This window comes from Prinia subflava, chromosome 10 (assembly GCF_021018805.1).
Source record: "Prinia subflava isolate CZ2003 ecotype Zambia chromosome 10, Cam_Psub_1.2, whole genome shotgun sequence".
Classification (NCBI taxonomy): domain Eukaryota; kingdom Metazoa; phylum Chordata; class Aves; order Passeriformes; family Cisticolidae; genus Prinia; species Prinia subflava.
In genome coordinates, this window is record NC_086256.1 from 5797097 (window position 1) to 5820831 (window position 23735).

Genomic DNA, 23735 nt, shown 5'->3' on the forward strand with positions numbered 1-23735 from the left:
CTTCCTGTGAGGTCTTCTACCAGGAAAGGTAATTAATCACCAAGACAGTTTAGGACGGGACAAGCTGGATTTCCCAGCACCGGGAATGTCACAATCAGGAGGTCGTAAAAACTTAATTTTAAGAGAAGCAGGAGTTCAGCCCTGTAAGTCTGCTCCCCGGGAGGTAGAACTCTGTGTCTGTACTGTGGCTTCTGGCTGCTTGTCTATGCAAAAGCTGATTTCCTTGGGCACTGAGAAGTAACAACCTGTCATTCCTTCCAGCATCAGCTGACACCGCTCATGTGCTGCTCAGCACATGATGGGAGCCGCCGTGGCGATGGCAGTGTTTACAATGGTTGAAGGGATGGGTGGACTCGTTCACAGAAGGCAAAGCCTTTGAAGCATATTGCACGCCGAGATAACTTTTCTCACTCAGGCAGCCTGAGACATACATTGCTGGAAGCTGGGAGGTTACTCCTGACAAGTGTGACTGTGTGATTATCCTGCTACTCAGCTCTTCCTCTGGCATCTGCTTGTGGCCACTGTCACAGACAGCACAGGGATCTTGTGCCAAGCAGTCTCTCAGGTCCACGCCAAAGCTGACCCACGCCTGATCTCTGAAAGGTGCAGTGGGAAATTTAATGTGAGCAGAGAATAGATGCTTGATAACATGCATTGCACAGGAGAGGGCAAAAACCAGTGGAGAGAACAAGAATTCTTAATATTAGCAGGTCAAAGGCTGACTTGGGTAGGGGATTGTAGGCTTTGAACGTCTCCAAACCCTGTTATTGAAACATTCCGGAGTCTCATCAAAAAAAATAGGAAACCTTGCAGCAAAATGTTCATTACTTTCCCAAGGTAATTCCTGATACAAGTGCTCAGCCTTCTAGTGATATGCAAGATCTTGAGTAGGAAAGGCCTGTGTTGTGACCCTAAGAGTCCAAACCTCTTAAATGACTGAAGTTTTTATTCACAGTTCCATGGAAGAAAATGTCTTTTTTTCCTGCACAATTGCTAGTAACTACCTGCATGCCACACTCTGACACAAACAATACTCTAAATATTCATTACTGACGCCGTTCCTAGTGAATGGCTTAGTGATCATTTAACCAGTTTTTGCTGTAAGATAAACGCCGCCGCTGATAACACCCTTGGAAAGAGCTGCTGACTGCAGTGCTGTGGCTTTGCCCTCTAGTGGCTGAGGGACCGGCCCAGCTCCGGTGGTGTGTGTCATAATACCTTTTGATGACCTCATCAGCCTTGAATCTTTGATTTTTCTAAATTCTCTGCAGTCTTCATCCATTAAACGCAAGTACTACCTGCACCAGAACAATGTGAATCAATAAAATCCTTGGCTTAAGATTCTCAGAATCCTATATTAAGGTTAACTCAGTATTAGTGAGTCATACGATAAAGCCACTAATACATGGACACTTAATTAATCTATGATGCATTTTCCACCAGATAGGACTTAATCTCTTGGAAGGAAAAAGGCCTGCTGGGTCACCATCTCATTGTGTGAGTCAGTTTAGAGTCATTTCATGCTGAATACCTATTCTTATTTTGTCCTGTTTGAATTTTAAGTGTGCAGTGTTTCCTTAGGAGTTAAGGAAAAAAAAGAAAAAAATAAGAAGATTTCTTGGTAATCCTTTTCAACAGTAAACTCAATAGGTTATGCATTTGAAAAGGGTATAACTCCTTTACTGCCTGTACTGGCTAAATCTTGAAACATCCATCGCATTTCTGTCCATATTCCGGATACTGGGCTCGAGGCTCTAAGAGATCAGTGTCTGTGTCTGTTTTAAACCTCTATGGGAGCTTGAGCAAGGGCTTTGGATTTCAAGGACGTCTCAATTTTTTCTTTTTCTCTCTATCTGGCACCCATTTGAGATTATTACACCAAACTTCATAAAGAAGTAGCATTTATTCAATTAAATTGTCTTTCTCTCCCCCTCCCTCTTTCCTGCATCTTTAGGATGTCTTGGCCAATTTCTTACCACTTTTCTGAAAAAGTGGTAAGTATCTGATGAAATTTAATTCTTACAGTTTTTGTGTCAACCCATGGCCAGACACAGAGGGGCTGACCCAAAGCAGGTCCAGCTCTGCTGGTCCATACTCAGTGTGACAGCAGGCAGTTTGTCAGTCAGTGCCCTGGCCCTGCAGGGAATGTGGAGGGGGCTGAAGTCACTGTGGTGGCAGGGTCATCCTGGTCATGGCAGGGTTGAGATTAGTGCAAGGAAGAGACCCAAATCCATGTGCAAACTCACTCATACTCACAGGAAACCTTTGCAAGCGTTGTTATTTGGAGTCGGTATTTGAGCGTGAGATGTGATATTTAGATAATTTGAAAGCCTCTGCTAAGCAAGAAGTCAAATTACAGGATTTAGTAGTTCTAATAAACAACTGGATCATTTAATTCTTATTGTTTATTTTGTTATTCATCCGTATTTAGAAGTCCTGGAAATGCTTAAGTACCTTTTTGATTACTTTCCTGTTCTGGCCAGAAGCTGGAAGTGGCTTTAGTGAATACTCATGGGGTTCACATATTTGTGAGTCTGTTCCAGATGAACACGTCTGTGCTCAGTAATAAAAACCTGCCAGGATCTGGAATTGGGAGAAACAGGTTCTTGTTGAACTCTTTGCTGCCTTACTGAGTGACATTTAACCCCCATGATCCCCTCTCCCCATGTGCAGTAAAAGTAGTTATATCTACACCATGAGTAAGTTTTCCATGAGTCCTTAGGAAGGTCTGTGAAACAGCTTTCAGAGTCTCTTATGGGAAAGGTGATTATGATAATTACATGAAAAGCCATCATTTGGAAGATATGAAATCACCACCTAAATATGTGCTTTCTGGTTCACCGAGACAAAAGAACTTTGAGATTCAAAATTATAGGAGTTTGAAACATTAACTCCATTTACAGAACTTCATCTACCTGAAATGCTGACAGATATGTATTTTCCATTTAAAGATCTGAAAGTAATTTACAAATAGGTGAGACCTACTAGTCGCCCTGTGAGGATTAAACAACCTGCTTGTTACCACTCAAAAAATGCATTTAAGAGTTTGGCCTGGAATTGTAGAACTCCTGATTTTCCAGCTTATCCCATGTATATTTGGGTATCCCTGGGATGTGCTATTATTTAATTTCTTCAGTCATATAAAACTCTTTTAAGGCTGATAATACTCCAGGAATAACATTGGAGCTGTGCCAGAGGATGGCGGAAGGTAGGAGAATTGAGATTCTCATTGTTTGGATAAAAGTCATAATTCGTGCCAGTTTGGTCTAAAAAACCTGCCTTAAGTGTGATTTATTGGTGAAGAGGGAGGGCCCAGCTGAGCTCTATAAAGAAGTATCTCAAAACTTCTATAAGGAAGTTTCTGAGTTGTTGACAGCCCAATGCACTTTTCCGTATGTACCACCAAAATTTCAACACTTCACAGCCCATAGGAAGCAAAATGGTGAAGAACAGTTGATTTTTAAACTGAGAGTGTCCAACCTAGACCAGAAATGGCCCTACAAAGAAGCTTAGAAGCTCACAAATAACATCTGAGGCATTTGTGTGGGCTTCAGTGAACATGCTTGGGGCACTCACTCCTCAGAGCAAGGCTTATGCAATGTGTGGCTGGGAGCAAACCCCACCAGACCCTGGCAGAGAGGAATTCCACCAGCTAACAGTAACACAGAGGATGTTTTGTGGAGGGCTTTTGAATGACTGTTTTTGTGAGCAGAAACCCACTCCCTTCCATGTCGGTGCTTCAGATGCAAGGAAAATTCTAAGGAGAAAAGAATTTTAGAGAAATCAAAACACGACAATTCAAGCTTGACTTGGTTTTAATTACATACAGTGCAAAATAAAACTGTTGCAAATTGAAAAATCACATAAGCATCGGTATTATTAAATAACTCATTATTATGACTGTTGAGATATCTTTTGATGTGTCTTTTCTTTAATTTCTTCCAGCATAACTATATTCTATGACCAAAAAGGCTGTCAGAATTTTTTACTGATCAGTACACAAATTAAATAAATCTGTTCATCATTGTACTTTCATAAATGGAGACACATTTTACACAGAAAAATATCTAATCATTTTAAATCCTGTTTTAATCTGTGATGTCTTGCAACAGTGAGTTCCACGCACTAATTGTGGCACTTTAAAAGTATTTTCTTCCAGCAGATGTAAATACTCTACTGCACAATTTAACTTAATACCCTTTTTTTCGCTCATGTAGGAAAAATTGTTCTCTGTATAACTCTCAATTCTATTTATTTCTGCTATGTAGTTCCTTATCTTTCTCCTGTAAAGATAATGATGTTTTCAGTTTATCTTTAAATCACAAGTTTCTCTGCATCTTTATATGGTGTCATTTTCAGTTTTTAGTTCCTCAGTCCTATCCCCATTGACAGGGTGAGTTATGGGCAGAGCTGAGGGGGCCGTGTCACCGAGTTAGAGAAGCTCTGGTGTTCTCTAGTTGTGTGGAAGGCACCTGAATAGAAATCAAAGTCCAAGGTGAGAACACAGAGAAAATAAACATATGAAGGTCAGAAGCTGCTACGTCTGACTCTTGTGTAGCCTGTGCTGCCAGAGCACAGCAAACAGGGACACATCCCATCTCTGTGCCTCACCTACACTGGTGTGCAGCCCTGGGGCCCTGAGGGGCAATGCTACAATACCATTTTTTCTCATTATTTCTTTCACCATTTCCTCCAGATCTGCAGGTCTGTGAACCTGAGGGAGGAGAGGGAAAGCTGCCAGTCTCGGTGGGAGAAGGGAGGACACAGAGAGGAGCCTGGTGAGTGCTGGGGCAGAGGAAGGCAGAGGATGAGGGACAGCAGGAGCAGTGAGGGCACACATCTTCCATGAAGCTCATAGTTTCTGCTTGAGGTAAGAAATATGTTTCAGACAAAGTTTTCAGTCCAAATGTAGCATTGTCAACTTGTCTATGACCATGCAGCTACGTATTTCCAGTCTGGTGTTTAAGAGACCTTTTTTTGACAGTGTAAGTAAACAAAAGTATAAACCTTTGTCTGCAGTACCTTTTCTGTTTTTTCTTTCAATGCTTATGTGAAGGGTTTGATCTAATATGTATATATGAGTTTATTCTTTAGATCTTTCTAGATTCAAAGGAAGAGCTGAGTTTTCTTTGGAGAGGAACTGAAACTTACTTGACAGGAAGTGATAGATGTAGTTGGCTCATTGTTATCTTAAGCATTTCCTTTCTTTGTTGCATGGAGATAGATGAATAGCTGCTATGTATGGACATACATGACTCTCAAGCTCTGGCTAATGATTTTTGGCAATTAAATCATTCAAGGTGTGATTGAGTCAAATTCCAGCAAAAGGGATTTTATCCTTGAAAGAACCTGGCAGGCATCACTTTCACATCACTTTCTTGGCTTATCTGCTGTTGGCATCTTGGTCTTTTCCTCCCTACTTCTCCTTAATGACAGTAGGTGCAGGGGCATCCAAACGACCATCCTTTGTGCACAGAATATTTGAAGCTGTCTTTCAAAGGAGAAAGGCACATCTGCTGCAAATTGCAGGCACATCTTTTGTTTCTTAAATAACTCAGGAATAATATGTTACTCAAATTTAACCACACTTGACTGAGGCAACTGGTGGCTGCTGTAGGGGAGGGTCAAAAATAGCTGCTGAGGGCACGGTGAGGGAAGGCAGCCACTGCAGTAGCTTTTAGCAGCAGGTGGCTGTCAGTCAGCACACACAGGCCTAAAATTCTTCATAGGGTTATTCTCCTCTATCAGAACTGCCACAGTGTTCATACCTCAGGGAAAAGGTGTGATGGGGGCCAGGTAAAGAATGGTTAAAAGCATGGGCTCCTGCTTTCCATGGGCTCCTGCTTTCATCAGTTCTTAGAGCAGTGAAACGGTTCACACACACACACACACAAAGCTTTAAGTACACCCTGAAGTATTCAAGGCATTAACGAAAATCCAAAGCATCTTGTTCATTTCAATTACTTCTCCACCCACATTCTTCATTGAATTAAAGGATATCCTACACACTCTTTTGTTTCACATATTCCCCAAAGATTGTTTCATCGTACACCAAGCAAGGATCTTCAGCATATTCATAGTAACGTCTCCGTCACGGCATTCAGCATTATGATGTTCCTGGCACAAGGGATGTTATTAAAGGATTGAAGAGATGAATAGATGGCAGATTTCCCCAGGGCAGCACATCAGAAAATGGACATCAAAAGAACCTGGCTCAAAATACAGTGGGTATTACTGGCTCCTGACAAATCCCACTCGTTTCTGAATAGTAACACTGTCAGGCTGTGTTAGGGACATGTCCATCCTGGAATACCTCCATAAAACTGTTTGCTTATCCAGTAAAAGCACTCCCATTTCAACATCCACCCCTCTAGCTGAAGACAGCATAATCTTCATTAGTCAAAAGTATGTTGGGCCCAAATCCAAATACAATCTTACTCAAATAATTACCAGCATCCCAAGGCTCAGGCTCTGTAGCCATCAAAATTACCTTTTTCTCCCACCATTTCTCATGAACCCATCTGGATTGCCCTAGAAACCCTGAATGTGTAAGTCTCTTTTACAGGACATGTAGGCTGTCACATATTCACAGACCTCAACAGGATAACAGGCAGAAAATTTTCAAAATTTCTATTTCCTTTTTCACTAAGAATTGGTCAGAATTTATTTTCCTAAATAAATTCTTTCTCTCTAATAAATACTTTCATGAGTAACAATTCCTGAGCAGGCATTAAGGAAGGAGAAGCACATAGACTGACACGATGTCACTACCTGAATTATTCTGCTGAGATGTAAAAATAGTTTGGAAGGCAGCACGGCCAAAATTACTATATCATTTAATTACAACCTACTTTCATGACAGGCCATCAGTTAATTAAGAGTGTCAAAATGCTGAATTGCCTCCAGCTTCTACATGCTTTGCAAATGACATGGAAGTCATCTTTTTAAATAGCAACAGCTTAACTGAAAATGTGGAACCCATAGTGAAATGCTTTGAAAAATGAGGCAGTCAACTGCACTGACCTGAAATTCCCCACACCATAAATTCACTAGGGAAGACAGTTATAACCCATTTAATTTACTCTCTGAAGATCACATTCACATGACATCAAAACTATTTTTCTGAAATGGATATAATTTTGAAGTGTTATAAAAACAGGAGCCTGAAGTGACTGTGCTCTGTGCAGGACACTCAGGGCCTGGCTCCAGCACTAGCACCTTCCCTCCAGGCTGCTACAATAGAGGCAACTGTAAAGCAGGAAAAGGCTTAAAGAAAAGGGCTTTTTTCCTTTTAAAATAAGTCACCTTCACTGATTCCCAAGTACCACATATGGTATGAGAGAAAATTCTCTGTGAAGGGAATAATGTTGCTGTAAACTTAGAAAACGAAGGAATTGGTTTACCCATTTGTTACATCTCATACCAAATCCCTTATTCTCTTTATAGAGTTACATAGTTTTTTATTAAACAAACGATTTTGTATTAATTATATAACAGTTTTATATAAATTGTAGCAAAACAAAAAAAATAATAAAGCGAAAAGCAGACTGGATAGAAAGGTCATGCTTCCAAGGATCAAAGGATAAGAGTAGTATCCATCTGCAGAAAGATGCCAAATATCTTGAAACTGAAACGAAAACAGAGCAGACCTTCTCCCTCATTCTCCTTTTGGCAATGAGCAGATTCTTTCATTGGACAGACAGAAAAATATTGTTTGTTGGTTGGATTTTTCTTTTCTTCCAGTGAAAATGAGTGCTTCACACTGGGAAAAAAAAACCTGATGAACAAACATCTCCCCCTATAGTTTGCAAGAAGCTGAGCATCTAAAAATAATAATTAAAATCCTGTTTCTTGGCTGAATAAGGGAACCAAGCCAAAACTGAGCCAGGACTTTATGCAGTATGGCAACATGGAAGTGGATGCTATAAGAGAGTGCTTGAATAAAAAATACGAGGTTGTTAGAAAGAAATCTGATCATTCAGAAGAATTGTGGCAGGCTCATGGTTTCATGACTGTGGCAGTGTCCAAGTGATTAACAAATTCAGGGTTGGGGAAGACAGACTGAAATTCAGTATAATTTATGTGTGGCAGCAAGGGGAGTGCATTAGACCTGTAATTTACACAATAGGCAACGAACTTCAAATACAAGAAAGAACTGAATGTGCTTTCTAAGTTGACTTCAAAGTGATCCCTGCTACTAAAGACTGATTAACAAAATATTTGAGTTTGGTAAAAACGCCATTTAATCTAACAGGCCATAAAAATGAAAGCTGACCAGTAAATAAGAGTGCTTTGCCAGATGACAAACACCTCAATGCAACTTTTACAAAATGGTGATTATTCAACAATTTTATGTGTGTTTCAAAGGGAATATATGTGGGATGGATCCTGTCATCCATGTCCTCATGCTGGGACATTGTTGCTGTTTCTGTAAGGAAGAAGCCCTGAGCCCTGTAACTGGACTTCACTGCTATTCACAACTGCTGAAAACCAGCTGGCATTCATTTTACAATCCCCATGGAGGTTTAAGGTGAAAGGACATCTTTTATTCAGTGTTTTTACAGAGAACAGTCTAACAAAGGAGCTAGGATCCAGCAAGGCCCATTACACAATACGATGATGCAACATTAATGGAACATTGTGTTCTCCCCTGAGCATTCACCTTCTGTGTTTGACAGGCAATCCTTGGGGTCCAGGCATTAGCCCAGCAGTGGCTGGGATGTCACTGGCTCCAGCCCTTTCCCCTAATGGTATAAAATATCCTATTGGATATACTGAGCTGAGCAAATGCCTGACATACCAGCCTGTGCTGGCCCCTTATTCATGGAAACATAGTTCAAATTCCCATTGGCCAGGTGTTGGTGTTAGACATGGACTGGATGAGTCTAGAATCCTGCAGACACTGGAATGTGGCAAGGGGCTAAAACTGATGATGATCTTTAATGTCCCCTCAAAAACGTCATGATTTCTTACAGATATTAAGTCACAAAAATAGAGTAAAAGGAACAGCAGTGTCATTGATTTTATGTAAAGATCTCCTGACTAAATACAACCACTAATTATTCTAGGCAGGCATGCCCACTTCCCTTTGGTGCATTTCTCTTTCACTAGTCCATATGAGGGGGCAAAAAACCCAAACAAACAACAACAAAAATATCTGAGACACACACGCTCCTTTTGCTCATGTCATTTATTGAGTCAGCAGCGATGGCAAACAGGGAATCAATCGCTCTTACCATCACAGGCAAACCCCACCACCAGATCCCATGGAAGTGTACACACACTCCTCCTGCTCGTCCCATGAACTCTGTGGCCCTACTGGAACCTTCCTGTTCTCCTGGCAATGGTTTGCCTTTGCAGCAGTGTGGCAACTCCCTGCTCAAGCAAAAGGACATTGCTTTACCAGGTGTAATTAAGCCTATAAAAGAACCACCTTGGGCTTATTTATGCCGTGTTAAATCACATGATTGAGATTTTGTGGAGTGCTGTGAGTCAGACACTTGAGAAGGCCTGAGCTGCTATTTCCTCAACACCTCAGAGAGAGATGTCTGTGTGGTGGTCATGTTTGTACCTCAGCAGCCAGTCAGATGAATGCTTTGAGTTTGCTAGCCTGGTACCCCTTTGCTAGCCCCATTTCAAAGTGCCAGAACCCTTGCAAACCATTTTGACTATGATACAGAATTAAATAGGTCACAGTAAATAACAGCACATGCATCAAGAAGCTGCACTCTTGTGGGGGAGAGTGGGGGGCAAGAAAGAAAAATGCTCTTTGGCATCTTTGACATCTGTCTTTTATTTTGTTTTCACCAAACCAGAGGGACATTCAGAGTATAAAACTTGCAAATGTTTCTGCTTTAACAGGATTACGTAAATATGGTAGGAACAACTGTTAAAGCTTGTTCTTATTGTGCTAGTAGACCAATGCATGTAATTCCTCCTGCAGCAATTTTTCATGGGGCTGCTTATGAGGGTAGGAGTAATTGAGGACATGTATTTACTCACCCCTCTCTTATCTTGACTTATCTAAGTGTTAAGATAAAAGGGCAAAAATTGAACCAAGGCATAAATTTTAACACAGATTAATGTCTCAGCAGAGAAGCTAATAAAAAGAATTGCTTACCATTTTTATTCAATGCAAGTGAATTCTTGTTCTGAATAGTTACCACTTTCCTTTTTTCTTTTCCAACAAATACTGTCCATCCTGAACCATAATGAACATGAGGACCTGAGCAGTTTGAAAGTATCACCACACTGTGATGGCAGCCAAATTCAGTAGTCCTGTTTTTCAGACAATACCACAACAGCTACAGAGAAAGGAAGATGACAGACCTGCAGTCACGCAGGCAAACACAATGGGTGTACATTCCTGATGATGCTACTGTGAGCCATTGAGGAATGGAGATATAAGACACCTAAACCTTTTATTAGAGTTTACTGCAAATCCATGAAGTGCTTGTGCAGATTAAAACTAGTAAGACTGTATTTTCCATGGAAGAGTTTCCATCAGTTAAGATGCTAATAATGTTTGTCTGCTTGTAGCCAAAAAACAAGCAAGCTTGTTCAAAGAACTCACCAGGCTCTCAGCAACCCAGACTGCACTATAAAAATCCTCTATAATTTACAAAATCATCAGGATAGAACATGTATTCCACTAGAAACAATAGCTAGATTATCCCTTCAAATTTGACTATAGCCTTTAAAAGAAAAAAAGAGTGGCTGGAATATTTTTATGGAAAACCTATTTCAAGGTTCTCAGGAGAACTGAGCTGGAAAAATCACCGTGAAATGGGATAAACTACTACAATTTCAGGGCTGCAAGTGGCCAACATGATTTCTCAGAGCACACTGCCAATGAAAGCAACCCTGCAACTCAAAGGGCAGGAGAAGAGTTAGAGGCAGTAATATCCCTGTGTTCAAAAGTTAATAATTTACAACAACACTGACATCATGCTGCTGAAAGGTGATATAGTGAAGACTAGAAAATAACACATCCCTTGTTTTTCAGAAGACTGACATCACTTTTGTGTCAAAATGGAAGAAGTCTCAGAAAATTGCCCAAATATCCAGCAGGAGATCATGAGAAAACCTGATGTCTTTCAGTCAACTGTGGGAAACTTAAGACATATAGGGGAAGAAATCCTTATTCAAAGTAAACATTAATTTAGGCCATATTTACATTCTTTCAGAAACATGCAAAATGTCGCTAATTACAACTGTCAATCACAGAGCAGACCAAGTCTCCAGCAATAGAGCAAAGGTTTCAAAATGAACAGAGCAGGAATTTAGTTGCATTTGTTACTCCCTGGAGATTATAACAACGCTGTAAGCAAGCTAGGGTTATTTTCAATTCAACATCATGTGTCAGAAACAATTTGAAACCAGATCTTCTTACAAAAGTGGAAATTCCATATTAAATATCTCAGTAACTTTAAAAGTGATTTTCAGTGAGCAAGAACCTGCAGAATGAAACGTCAAAACTTCAGCAGCTGCCCCAGTAAATCAGTGTTCACCTAGAAGGAGACATGCAGACCAGGCTCTCTGGGGAGGCTCTGCAGCCGTGGGGTGGCTGGGGCAGAGGGCACTGAGGGCACGCTGGGCTCACACAGGGCAGCTTATCTGCCCGTGGTGCAGGCAGAGTGAACTGGACAGAACCCGTTTCACAACAAAAAATTTAGAAGCAAACTGCAAGTTCGAGAATCTGATGGCATCACCCAAGGCTTCAATATGGCCCATCCTTCCCTCTTCCCAAGTTCGGTCTGAGCCTTGCAGCAGCAGCACAAGCTGCCCTGCAGTGCCTTGTCAAGCCCCAGCAGCAGCAGGGCTGAAAGGCCAGGGGAGTCCAGCCTGTGAGGCTGCTTTGCTGCTGGCTGTGTCCACCCAGCCTGCTGGCAAACACTTCCCTGTTGGGGGCTAGCCTTCATCTCCCAGAAACATCAAGCTCCTTGGCAGGTGGTGAGGCAAGGGCAGTAAGATGGGCTCCTGTAGCCTTGGAGCTGAGCTGGTCCAGCTGACCTCAGGCATCAGCTTGGGAAAGCAAAGGGAGAGGAAGCCTTGCTCTTCTGGCAGCAGACAAGCCAGAGATCAGTGAAAGCTTTTCAGGGAACTTCACTCTCAGTGTGCAAAGGTCTGGCACCCTGCTGACATCTGCAGAGATCTTACGTCTTCACTTACCTATGTCAGGCAATAATTTGCATTGCTTGGAAATTTCCAGCTTCACACTTGGCCTCAAAAGGAGATCTCAAAATGTTGTTTGCGCCACACTTCCCAATGTCTGTAGAGAGCTGGTCTCACAGCACTGGCTCTTCTTTGTCAGCTAAGTTGCATTAGACAGAATCTAAAAATACATTAAATACTTTCTAATATTACATTTTGACATAAGCAGTTACTATAGCTGCAAGAAGGATGTTGTAAGAAGGTGCATGAGGTTGCACAACTCCTTTTATACAGCTGGGATATGTGCACTGAAAGGTCAAATGGCTTTGGAATAGGGTTCTTTGTTTTAATGTTTGCCTTAGCATGCATACTTTAACAAAAATATCAAAAACAACTTCAATAACTCAAATGAACAGTAAACCTTTTACTTCAAAGAGGCAACTAATTTAGCTTAGCTACAAAAATCTACCTGCAATGCAAAATTCAAGGAGATGCTGTTTAATATGTGAGAATCTGACCTAACAGTTGACAAAAAATCAGCATCTGAGCAAGCTGGGGGTCTCTTGCTTCATGAGAGGGAGTTTAACAGCACAGAAACCCCACCAAATACTGTGTTTGTAACACAGAAGTAGCTTTTTATACCAATTGCACAGAGATGTAGCTCTGTCCTCTCAAGAAACAACCAGTTTGGTATTCATTAACTTACAAAACACATAGAGGAGGCAGAGCAGTACTCCTCTATGTAATAAAGGCAAATCTAGGCCCTGGAAGATGTACAAGTCTGGTTTTTCTTGTCCAGTAACAGTGGTGGATGTGAAATGAAAGCCACTGTAACCCTGCTCTAGATATCAACCCAAGCTTCCACCCAAACATACCAAGACAACCAATTTTAGAATTAGTGTCTTCACTTGCTCCCCAAATCCTTAATTGATACTGCAGCCCTCATGTCTCTGGATAAATCCATTAAGTTCTTCAGTGTCGACAAACTGGTCTTTAAAAGGGAGGGATGAAAAAAATTATTTAATGGGAAAGCAGTTAAAGGTGAATAACCATTCCCTGCACTTCTGTCACTTCTGTGAAGCTGCTATGGCTGCTGTTGTGATGTGCTTCTCTTCTGCACCACTTCATCTGCTCGAGTACAAAACAGGGATCATTTCATTAGTGCAATCTGGATCCCCAGAATAAAGACTTCTCACTTTGTTGAACAAACTGCCTTTGAATAATAAAAGCAGACTGATTTTAAGTGCTGGTGGAAGAATTCACTCACTCACCTTCACCCAAGGGGCAGTTTGCTCAGCCCTCTCTGTAAATTCCTACTGTCCAGAGCTGGGTTCTGATTCCAAGGAAACTGAGGAGGATCCTCCCTTGACCTTCCTCAGTAGAGGCATGAGTGCATCTCTTATATCTAGATATATCTTAAGCATTGCTGTGTGCTTTTATGGCTTCCTCAGTTCCTTCCTGCTAACAGAAGTACACTGGTCAATCAACCCACTGCTCACTAATTAAATCAGTAAGACCTTCAGTACTCATTTTGTACAAACCAAATCCATAACATTATTTGTGAAGATCCTGGCAGAAGGAAGCTCATAGCAACTCCTGGTTCCCATGGAAAGTTGACAAATATGAGCAAGTTACCAACATATTTCCACAGCAGTTCTAAATTCATCCTTATCATTCCTGTGCACTCTTCAAATATTGCTACATAACAAAAGCTAAAAATAAAAATTCACTTTGTTCCTCAGCTCTGCATGGGAAATCCATGCACCCAGCCCAAGTCTCCAGAACCCCTGCCTGTGCTGTAACCTTGGCATCCATCACACACAAGCATTTCTTCTTCACAGAGAAAACTGTGAAACAATTGCAGGTTTTTACAGACTTCTCCCCTGCCTCTGAGAAGCCAGCCAGACCCAGGTTTCCCAGCCATAAACTGGGGAACTACACAAATGCACCAGCAGCCAGGGGGCTGATCAAGCTTTGACTCCCTCACATACAACCCAGATGTTTTGATTTCCTTTCTGCTCCATCTTCGTACTTTCAAACCATTACTAAGTTATGTAACATGTCAATAGCATTAACAGTATCTTTAATATGTCAGCAGAGTTAAGTAGTGGGGAAGCAAGTACAGAAATATTGTGGTCATCATGCTTCAAGCCAAGCAAATAACTTAACATTCACCTTTCTGAGGGGAATTTTTTATTTACCAATGCTCCCCGAAACTACTATTAGTAACCTTGCATTTCCATCAGCATATACAAACACTGTTTGTGTTATATCATGAATAAAAACAAAAGAAAAAGAGCTTTTCCCACAACAGCCTCAATGGGCTACTTTTAATTAAAATCAGTTTAATGATTGATAAGCTCTAGTATTTCCAGCAGCAAATCATAAGTGGTTGACTGTTTCCAGAGACAGTGAAAAAACTGAAGATAATATAACTACATAAGCTAGCATAGTTAGTTGGTTTACTGGTTGTCAACATAGGAAAAATTTGAGGGTTTAACATGTAAATTCAAGAGCAAAAACAAAATCAGTCATTTGTCGGAATCAGAAAGTTCAGCTATATAAACTTATGGAATCATTGTTTCCAAGGCTTACTTTTAGTCTCTCACAGAATTACTTTTGACATATTCCTACATCAGAATGAACAGCAGGAATTTTCAGTATCTGATTAGTATTAAGGAAGGGGATGTCCCACAGATCAATTCTGTACAGTTGTTACTTGGAAAGGTTCTTCATTTGTGCCTCTTATGGAGGAACACTGCAAATACCTCGTGTGGCCTGGTGTCCTCCCCTTGCTCCCTGGGCTCACAGGGGCAGCAGAAGGCAATTCCATGAGCCTCAGCACACATTTGTGGAGACATCTCCTCCTTATAAACAGAACAAATCATCTGCAGCTGATCAGCCATACAACAAACGAGTGTTTCATTCAACACCAGGGAGAAAACAGGAGTGAGTGTAGGGAGTGTGAAATCCTAGAGCTCCAGCAGGACCCCCTAGCCCTGCATGTCTTCCTTGGTCACTGCACCAAGAATGCAGTGCTGTCTCAAACAGCTGCTGCATCCACCTGCCGCCCTCAGCCAGTGCTGGTAGGAGGAGCAGACAACACACAGGAGGGAGCATTTCCTCTTTTTTACTGTTATTTTATTTTGTAGTAAGATCCACGTAGTATATAAAATATAACAGGAAAAACTGAACAAAGCCTAGAAAATGAACCGAGGAGTTCAGCTGACAAACCACTACAGCTCTACTTCCGTGGGTTCATGAAGTCTCCAGAACTCATGGACTGTTTGTACTATTGTACTATTACAGTTCTCTAGCATATGAGCCTACACCAAAAGCTGATATGTTCCAATTAAGCCATAGTTAATGACAGATGTAGAGGAAAAAAAAAAACAAAGTGGCTTTTGTAAGCCACAGCTGCCCTTGACAGAGGTTACAATGATGTCTAACTATACTGTAATGCACATTACATCAAGAACCTTGAAAGAGCCTCTTGAGAAAACGGCTTCACATTAAGCATTTTAAAGAAAGGTCATAAATACTGCACTGTACCAACAGTACCTCCCAATGTCCTCCTTATGCCTGAGGAGCATTTGTTTTGTAAGAAGCTACTACATAGATGACACCAAACCTAGAGGTAGGTTATAGGCCAAGGTAAGTTACAGGCAAAAAAAAAAAAAGGAAAAAAAATCCCTTTAGAGCTAGTCACTGCACAGACTGCCCAGCAGGAAGCAAGGCAAAGTGTCAACAACTCTTTCCTCCCACCCTAAACATTGCTCACACAGTGCATTTATTCCTAGTGCCCTAAGAATGAGAGTGGACCATCAGCTGCTGGGAGATGCAGTCATGCCAAGAGAACAGCTTGAAGTTATTCAAGCAAAAACCTGTTACTGTGCAAAACTGGTGCACTGGACTGTTACCAACCAGACCTCCAAGCTTAGGAAGTGACTCGACAGTAGAGAACCAAGGTGTTTTTCTTTTGACTGGGAAATACTTTAGGAACCAACAGGAGAACATGCTGCTAAGCCTACATGGAAGGGGTCAAATACCAGCTTGTATCAAAACTTTAGAGACAAAAAAAAAAAAAAAAAAAAAAAAAAAAAAAAAAAAAAAAAAAAAAAACAAAAAAAAACCAAACCAAAACAAAACAAAACAAAACAAAACAAAAAAAAACCCAAAACCACCACCACCAAATTGAAAAATAAATTTTGGAAAAGGTTAAAGAAAGCACACTTTGATGAGACCAAGTTTTTAAAAAATTACTATACCAAACAAGCTGCTAATACAGCTCATCTCCCCTAAAACCTGGAATCAACACAAGGTTGATAAAAAATATGGGTACACTGAGAAATACACCTGCAAGTACAATAGTTACAGCAAATTAACCCCAAGTTTAAATGGTATAATGCCTTCAGGTCACAAAATGTGGACAAAACGTTAATCTTAACTCCCTCTGTGCATTATTTGGTGATAATCAAAGTAACAATGCTGAAGATTAATTTTATTTCTACTTCCAAAGGAAAAGGGCAAATGGTTAAATATGTGTTCTCCAATTTGTTCTCCACTATACGTACACCCACACACGTACACACACCCCTCAAACTGCACTGACATTTCTGTTTGACCGAAAGAGTAGATCCTGGGAGTAAGTGCAAAATGCAAAATCAACTGACAGAAAATGCTGAACAAACAGCATCATAAAAATACAAAATATTTATATTACTGAACTATTAACAGATGATGTTCTCTGTTTCTTTAAAACTTTGGAACCACATAGCTGATTTCTTAAATCTAGTCCATGCCAGCTTCCAGAACTATTAATGTTTTAGTTAGCTTCATTCTTTGATGCTTCATCAAAATTTTCTACGAGATCTGAAAAAGATGAAGATATTTAATACAGTAATGCCCGGTAAGATTACCTTTGTAAGTTTAATGAAAATGCATATAATTACAGGAAAGGTTAAGTAGTACTTAATTACACTTAGGGAAACCATTTTTTTCATGGGTAGATTTCAAAGGGCTTTAGAAAATATTGTTTGTTTAAATGTACACAAAGAACAAGAAATGCAGAAACACTCCAACAGTGAAAATTCTAACATTAAGTGATTAAGAGCTGATTTTCAAAGGTGCTCTTCTAGCTGCAGTTGAGTTTTGAGCATCAGCATTCTTTAAATGCCTGGCATTTTAGAGAATTGAATTTTATGCAAGGTCACAAATAAATAAACCATTGCCAAGGCACAAGGAATTGAATCTCTGGTCCACATGTATGTTGTTTTAACTAACACCCCATCCCAAAGGATACAGTGGAATGTGGTTATTGATAAAATAGTTATTCACTGACAAATAAAGAACTTATCATTACTTTCAGACACTGACATAGGACTTTTTTATTCTGCTACAGCAATAAAAATTTCCCTCCAGACTCTGATATATAAACAACCTGATAACCATGCCAATTATGCCATTTTGCAGTCCTAAACCCGTTTGGATATTTAAACACCTGTTCGACCTCTCTGAAACTATTTTAACCTAGTTTCACTCAATAATTAAGGCAGTTGCACAAGGTAGTTCCTTTTCCAAAAGCTGGAATCCCAAGTTGTGATTTAATGCTGTCCCATATAAGAAGCCTCCCTTAGCAAGTGAGAAGTATGATCGCATCAAAAGCTACATATTTAAACGAATTAATAAAAATATATAAATATTACATGGACATAAAAGTGTGTATGTGCCTACCTGGGACATCATCATCTTCTTCATCAATATCTTCAGATTTTGGTGCTTTACTATCCAACACTATAAAAAGAAATTTGCTGCTAAGTTCACATGATACAGAATCAGGGACACTCACACAATAAAAGAAAAACCATACATGTAAAAAAAGCAAGCATTCCCCAATCCCCAACAGAGACAAACACACAAATGACCAGGCACTGAGAGTCAACAGCATGTCCAAAAGGTGTCCTTGGGGACATTCTGACAGCAAAGCATCAGCAGAGACATTTTCAGATGCTAAGGAGTCTTCATAAAGAGGTTGCAAAGATGAAATGATACAGAGAACCCCCAGTATGACTCAATCTTCTGAGTGAAGTGTTCCAATGCAACAATAATATGGCCCCCACCAGTGACCAACGTATGTGATTCAAATGTGCTTATGATGATCCACCTCCTAAATTTTAGAAGGTTTTAAATTTTACATATTACTAAAGAAGAAAAACAAACCCTTTACTTTCACTAAACTCTGAACATGAATGTTGGAGAAATTAAAACTGATTTTAAAGGAATAACTATTTGTTGAAAACAGTAGAACAGGTGATGTGATTATTATATTCTGTTCCAAACACAGAAAACTGCAACACATCCAACTACAGTCAACTTAATGGCCTCAACAGTCTAAACTGGAACTATACCTAATCTCCATTTAAGTGTAAAATTACAGTAATAGTTATACCACATACACCCTCCACCCATGCTCCAAGGCTTTAAATTTAATAGAAAAGAATGAATCACATGCATAACTGTGATTTGGGTTTTTTTTAGTTTTCCATTAAAACTTTGATTTTTAACTAGTTTTTTGAAGATTTGATTGAATTCTAAAGTGAATTTTAGAGCAGAAGAACATATTTCTTCTTCTATAACTACAATAGAAATATGTTTTGTATGAACAAAGAAAACAGAATAGATTCCCTGACAAAAAGAACTGGTTGAGTTTTTTTAAGTAAAAACATGAACTTGCTTTCCCCTAAGCATTCTGCCATACAAAGCTGTACACCTGCTGTCACAGCATGCCAGACTTATCTATTTCCTTTAAATCATGGCCTGCCATTGTAATCTTGAACCAACAAAGATAAAAATAAAGTTCTTCCCCCACCCTCTATTTCCACAACAGTGACATATAAATAAAAGCACACACATGCTACTGACTTTTAAAGTCACATGCTGTTGTTAAATTTGGGTTAAAACTTCTAGTACTTCATATGTCCTTTAAGTCAGCTGTGAAAGATTCCAAAGAGACCTACCTTGTCTTGGGAATTGTTCAGCTAACTTCCTGAGACTTGTTAAGCTGTCAGCACCAAGCTGGCTTAAGATGCCTGGAAGCATTTCTGTGATCGGTTTAGCCTCTGCATGACCAGTAATTGCAAAAGTGTTGGCAGAGAGGGAAGCTTGAACCTTGGGGTTGTTGAAGTGAATAACTGTTCCATCGTCTTTGATCATGTTCACCTGTTTAAATATATTAATAACATTTACCAAAGCATTGCAGCATCTCGTCACACAAGCACAACTAAAATCTAGATTAAAAACATTAAATATTACAGAACTAGCAGTCCTGCTAAAGGATAGTATAACCATGATAAAAGCACCTGCAATTAACACCATCTAATTCAAAGCTCCAACAGCAGCACCTTGCCACATCAGGTTAAGCCACTGCCTTTCCCAGGTACCTGTGTCACCTACCAGGAAAACATTCCTGCTTCTGCCCAGCTGGCCAAGGCACAGGACTCACCCTGGCTTAAGGCAGGGATGCACACACAGCACTGGGGGATTATGCACCAACTGCACTAGAACAGACTCCCAATACCTTTCCAATAATTCCACAAGGGCTCTTAAGACTAAGGACACCACACAGTGATCCTGCTCTCTTCCTCTTCCCTCACCTTCTGAATCACCAAGAATTCTAGTTTACAGCCAGGGTAGTGGCCTGCTTTAGAAAGTTGAAAAGATTTTTCTTTGGGGCATGGCTAAACTATTATGTGAAAAATAATTCTGTCTGACCACAGGAAGAGACTTCTACCCATCCAACACAACAGTGGCATGAAATGTACGTGAAAAAAAACATTAAGCAATATTTTTAAGTTACAGGGAGAAAAGAGGGATTCAGAACTAAAGACGACACCTAAAATACAAAAACATCTAAGTTCTCAATCCTCACACAGCAGCAAAGTTCTAAATATGTTTTGAACAGGAAATCCAGGTGTGTTGCTTTCCTGCAAAACTAAGCAATGTCCTGTCCTTTGCCCATGGGGAAATTGGTAAAGGCTCCAAGCACAGTCATCCTGTTACTTAAAAGCCTCTTTCAAAATGACACAAATGTGTTACTCATGCTTGACTCAACATTACCCTTCTATCTGCATGAAGCTTACCAAGGTCAACTTGCGTTCACTTGAATAAAACATTCCACAATTATGTGTCTTGCTATCACGGTAGAAACATTTTGCATCATCTTCCTACACATTTGGATATTTAAAATCCTTAATAACTGTGTCTGAATAAAGATCCTGTGCTCAGTGCAGAAAAAAACCCCTAACATAACACTAAGAAGAACCATGTCTTTCTTTAGTTCATATAGATCTACATATTTGTATTAAGCTTAAGAAAACAGACAAACTGAACTGTTTCTGTAACAGAGGTCTGAAAACCTACAGGCAACCACACTGAATCTGCATGTGCCTTTGCAAGGGAGGAATGCACTTAGTGACTGCTGCATGCACCTTGCAATCCTGCTTCAATTAATTAATCACAGATTAAACACTGCACTTTTTTAACCAAGTAGTACAAGTACTACAGCCACAATGAGCTCACAATGGAGGAATCTCCTCTCTTGTATGAGGGTCACCCTCTACACTGTCATGGAGAACATGTTTTATTAATACATGTAAATTAGAGGTATTCAAGGAACATCTGAAACCTTCACATTCCCACTTACATTAACACAGAAACTGCTTCTGTAGTCTCTGCAGTGTTTAAAAAAATATCTCCTGGAACTACTGCAAACAATTTCAGCAATCTTTGTGTAATAAAAGGCCCTAATTTTGAAAATACAGACTCAAGTTTTTACTCAAGGTGTTTCTAAACCTTCCTTCATATTCTGCATCACACTTGCTCTAGATGTGCCTGCACAGTCTGTGTACATTCACTGCTCTTCTCTTTAGAGCAGGTAATCACAAAAGTCAAGAATGAAGAGAAGTTTTGTTCTGCAATGAATGCAAGACACACACATGCTGCAGAGAGCTTACTACCCCCAGCACACACTGCCTGGCCAGCAGAACCTTCACTTTTCCTTCTCCAGGTACACATGCATTCATGCCAGTGAGACAGCAATACATCAAACAACTTCACCTCTCAATAACCAGATCTCTACGGTTTTCCTTGCTAAAACTGTTGTCAAAACCAAAAGCAAACCCCACCACACTACCACCAAACAATAGAGTGAATTTAATTTCAAACAGGAACACTTATTTTTTCACTGTACCTCTTCAATGCCAGCAATGTTATTTACTGCCAGTTTTTTGAGGGAACTCTGAAGTTTTTTGTCATCAGCTGTAGCTGTTCTGTGCACCACCTTCTTCTTTCTGCGAGCTGTTCCCTGGGAAGAATCAAGAGACATCAGTCAGCTCTGCTCAAAATCTCTCAACATTAATTGCAGAAGTCAGGCCACAGCTTGAGCAACATCTTTCAAGTTATGAGACATTTCTGTACACAAAAATCACTTCTCAATTTATTTTCCTTTACCTACAGCTTTGGCCATCATTACCAATTTTAATTTTTTTTAAGCATAAAAGACCAAAGAAATACCAAACAGCAGCATATTTTCCCTTGCACTAACTAGACTCCAAAAACACTACTTAATATTAAGCAATACATAACAAAGTTTCCCCAAGACATTTTTTCCAGAACAAAGCACACATACAGTGATCTAAATGGTCCCACTTTGGCAACCAGGTCATGAACACCACCAGAGTGTTCCACAGACAAAAATTTTGGAATTCCTGCTTTGCAAACTTTTGTACAATCATCCCTACAACAGAGGATGAGCACCCACACTGAACAAACTTACAGGCCCTTTTATTGGTCATATTAACCACCCACTAGCTCAGAGAAAAGAAACAGCTCAGTGCACAGCCAGTGCCCCAAGCAGGCACAAAGAAGAAAGTCCCAAACAGGGAGACCAGAAAGGCAGAACTGGAACACCCAACAGGTGATCTTAGCTGGAGCTTTCACAGGTCACAACAAGTCACTCAGTTAAAACAACGCTTGCACACTGGAAACTCCTCATCCAGCACTTGTGAACTGAAAGAAACTTGCATTTCAGGTAGCTGAACTATAGGCCAGATAACACCAAACCTGTATTGGTCAGGCCTGAGAATAATTTTTTTCTTCCCTTTCTGTGGGCTTCAGCCTATGTTTTCAAAAGCATCTCTGGTGGTTTTCTTACCTTTCCTCCTATTCGGACCTGCGCTTGAAGCTTGGCCAGTTTTTCTTGGTTCATAGTGCTACGTCTAAAGAGCAAGAACAAGTTCAACTCAAGCATGAAAACAATAAAAAAGAAAAAAAGTCACAGTCCCTTTTAAGAGTACTCTTACAATTGCAGTGGGTTTTTCAAACTTCTAGAACATCACCCAAAGCAGCGTGTCACACAAACGCACATAAAGAGCTTTAAAGCCACACCACCTAAGCAACCCATAGTGGTCCTGCTGTAAGAAGGACTCACATTCAGCTAAGGTGTCTCTGCCACGATGAGGCAACTCGGCAGGACATTTCATTCTGCATCAGGCCAAGGTACTCATTTCCAGGACGCCACTTTACTGCTGGAAGTATTTAACTGAATTACTGACTCCAACCAGAGCCGAACCAGCACATACAAGACAACTGGGTCTGGGAAATTCGTCACTCAACTACCTGGAACAGTATTCATACAATGAATCTATGATACTTATGACTAATAAGCGAGATTCAAACTCTGTGAAGTTCGTGTATGGACATATCTGCTGCATAAACTTCTGGTAACTCTTCTTACAATACAGTGACTGGGAAGTTAGTCCAGTGCTTCTCCCACGGGTCAGGTGGGACCTTTAAATGCTGAAAGCTCTGAAAATCCATAATGGCTGAAAAAACGCCTCAAGCCTTGCAGCAAAAGGAACGCGTTCGCTGCTCTGCCCCAGCGAGGCATCAGCGATCCCCGGCATGACGGGGAAGTCTCCGCGTGTGCTTTGTGCCGCGAACGACCGGCAGAAGAGCGGGAGCGAGGCAGGGATGGGCGCACGGAGGGACCCCGGGGGCGGCGGGAGAAGGGGCTCAGGGTGGCTCGCTGGGCAGCCCCAGAGCCCGGGGAGCGGGAGGGGAACGCGGCTCACCCCTCCAGGCCCGTGTAACCGCGGTCCCACGGGAGAGCCGCGGCCCCACCAGCCAGGGCAGCCCCCGCACAAGGGGGTCGCTCGCTCGGCCTCTCCTCGGGGAACGGCCCAGCACGGCCCAATGGGATAGGATCGAGCTGCCGCGGCGCCCCGCCCGCCTCAGGCCGGCGGGGACGCGGCGATACCAGGACACGGAGACACCGGGACACGGGAACAGCGGGCCCCCTCACCTGAGCGCGGCGGAGCCCCCGCTGCCAACACGCGGCGAGAACAAGATGGCGGCCGAGGAAGGAAAGAGAAGCGCACAGAGAAAGGAAGCGCCACGCCACGTGACGACGCCAACCCGCCGGGCGATTGGCGGGCACGCCCACTCATTTACATAGAGGCGTGGTCATGGCGCGCAAGGGCTCCTGGGAGTTGTAGTCTCCTGGGCGCAGCAGTCGCTGGGGCCCC

The 23735-nt window shown here is 41.1% G+C and overlaps 1 protein-coding gene across 1 annotated transcript; it reads right to left on the minus strand.

Moving 5' to 3' along the window:
- Positions 1-14478: 14478 nt before the first annotated feature.
- Positions 14479-23626, minus strand: BTF3L4 (basic transcription factor 3 like 4). Its single transcript, XM_063407084.1, has 6 exons — positions 23513-23626; positions 22364-22427; positions 21401-21514; positions 19170-19371; positions 17887-17946; positions 14479-17025 (listed from the first exon to the last, which is right to left on the minus strand). Exons 2-6 carry the CDS (start codon positions 22415-22417, stop codon positions 16979-16981), a joined length of 477 nt encoding a protein of 158 aa, XP_063263154.1. The 5' UTR covers positions 22418-22427; positions 23513-23626; the 3' UTR covers positions 14479-16978.
- Positions 23627-23735: the final 109 nt, after the last annotated feature.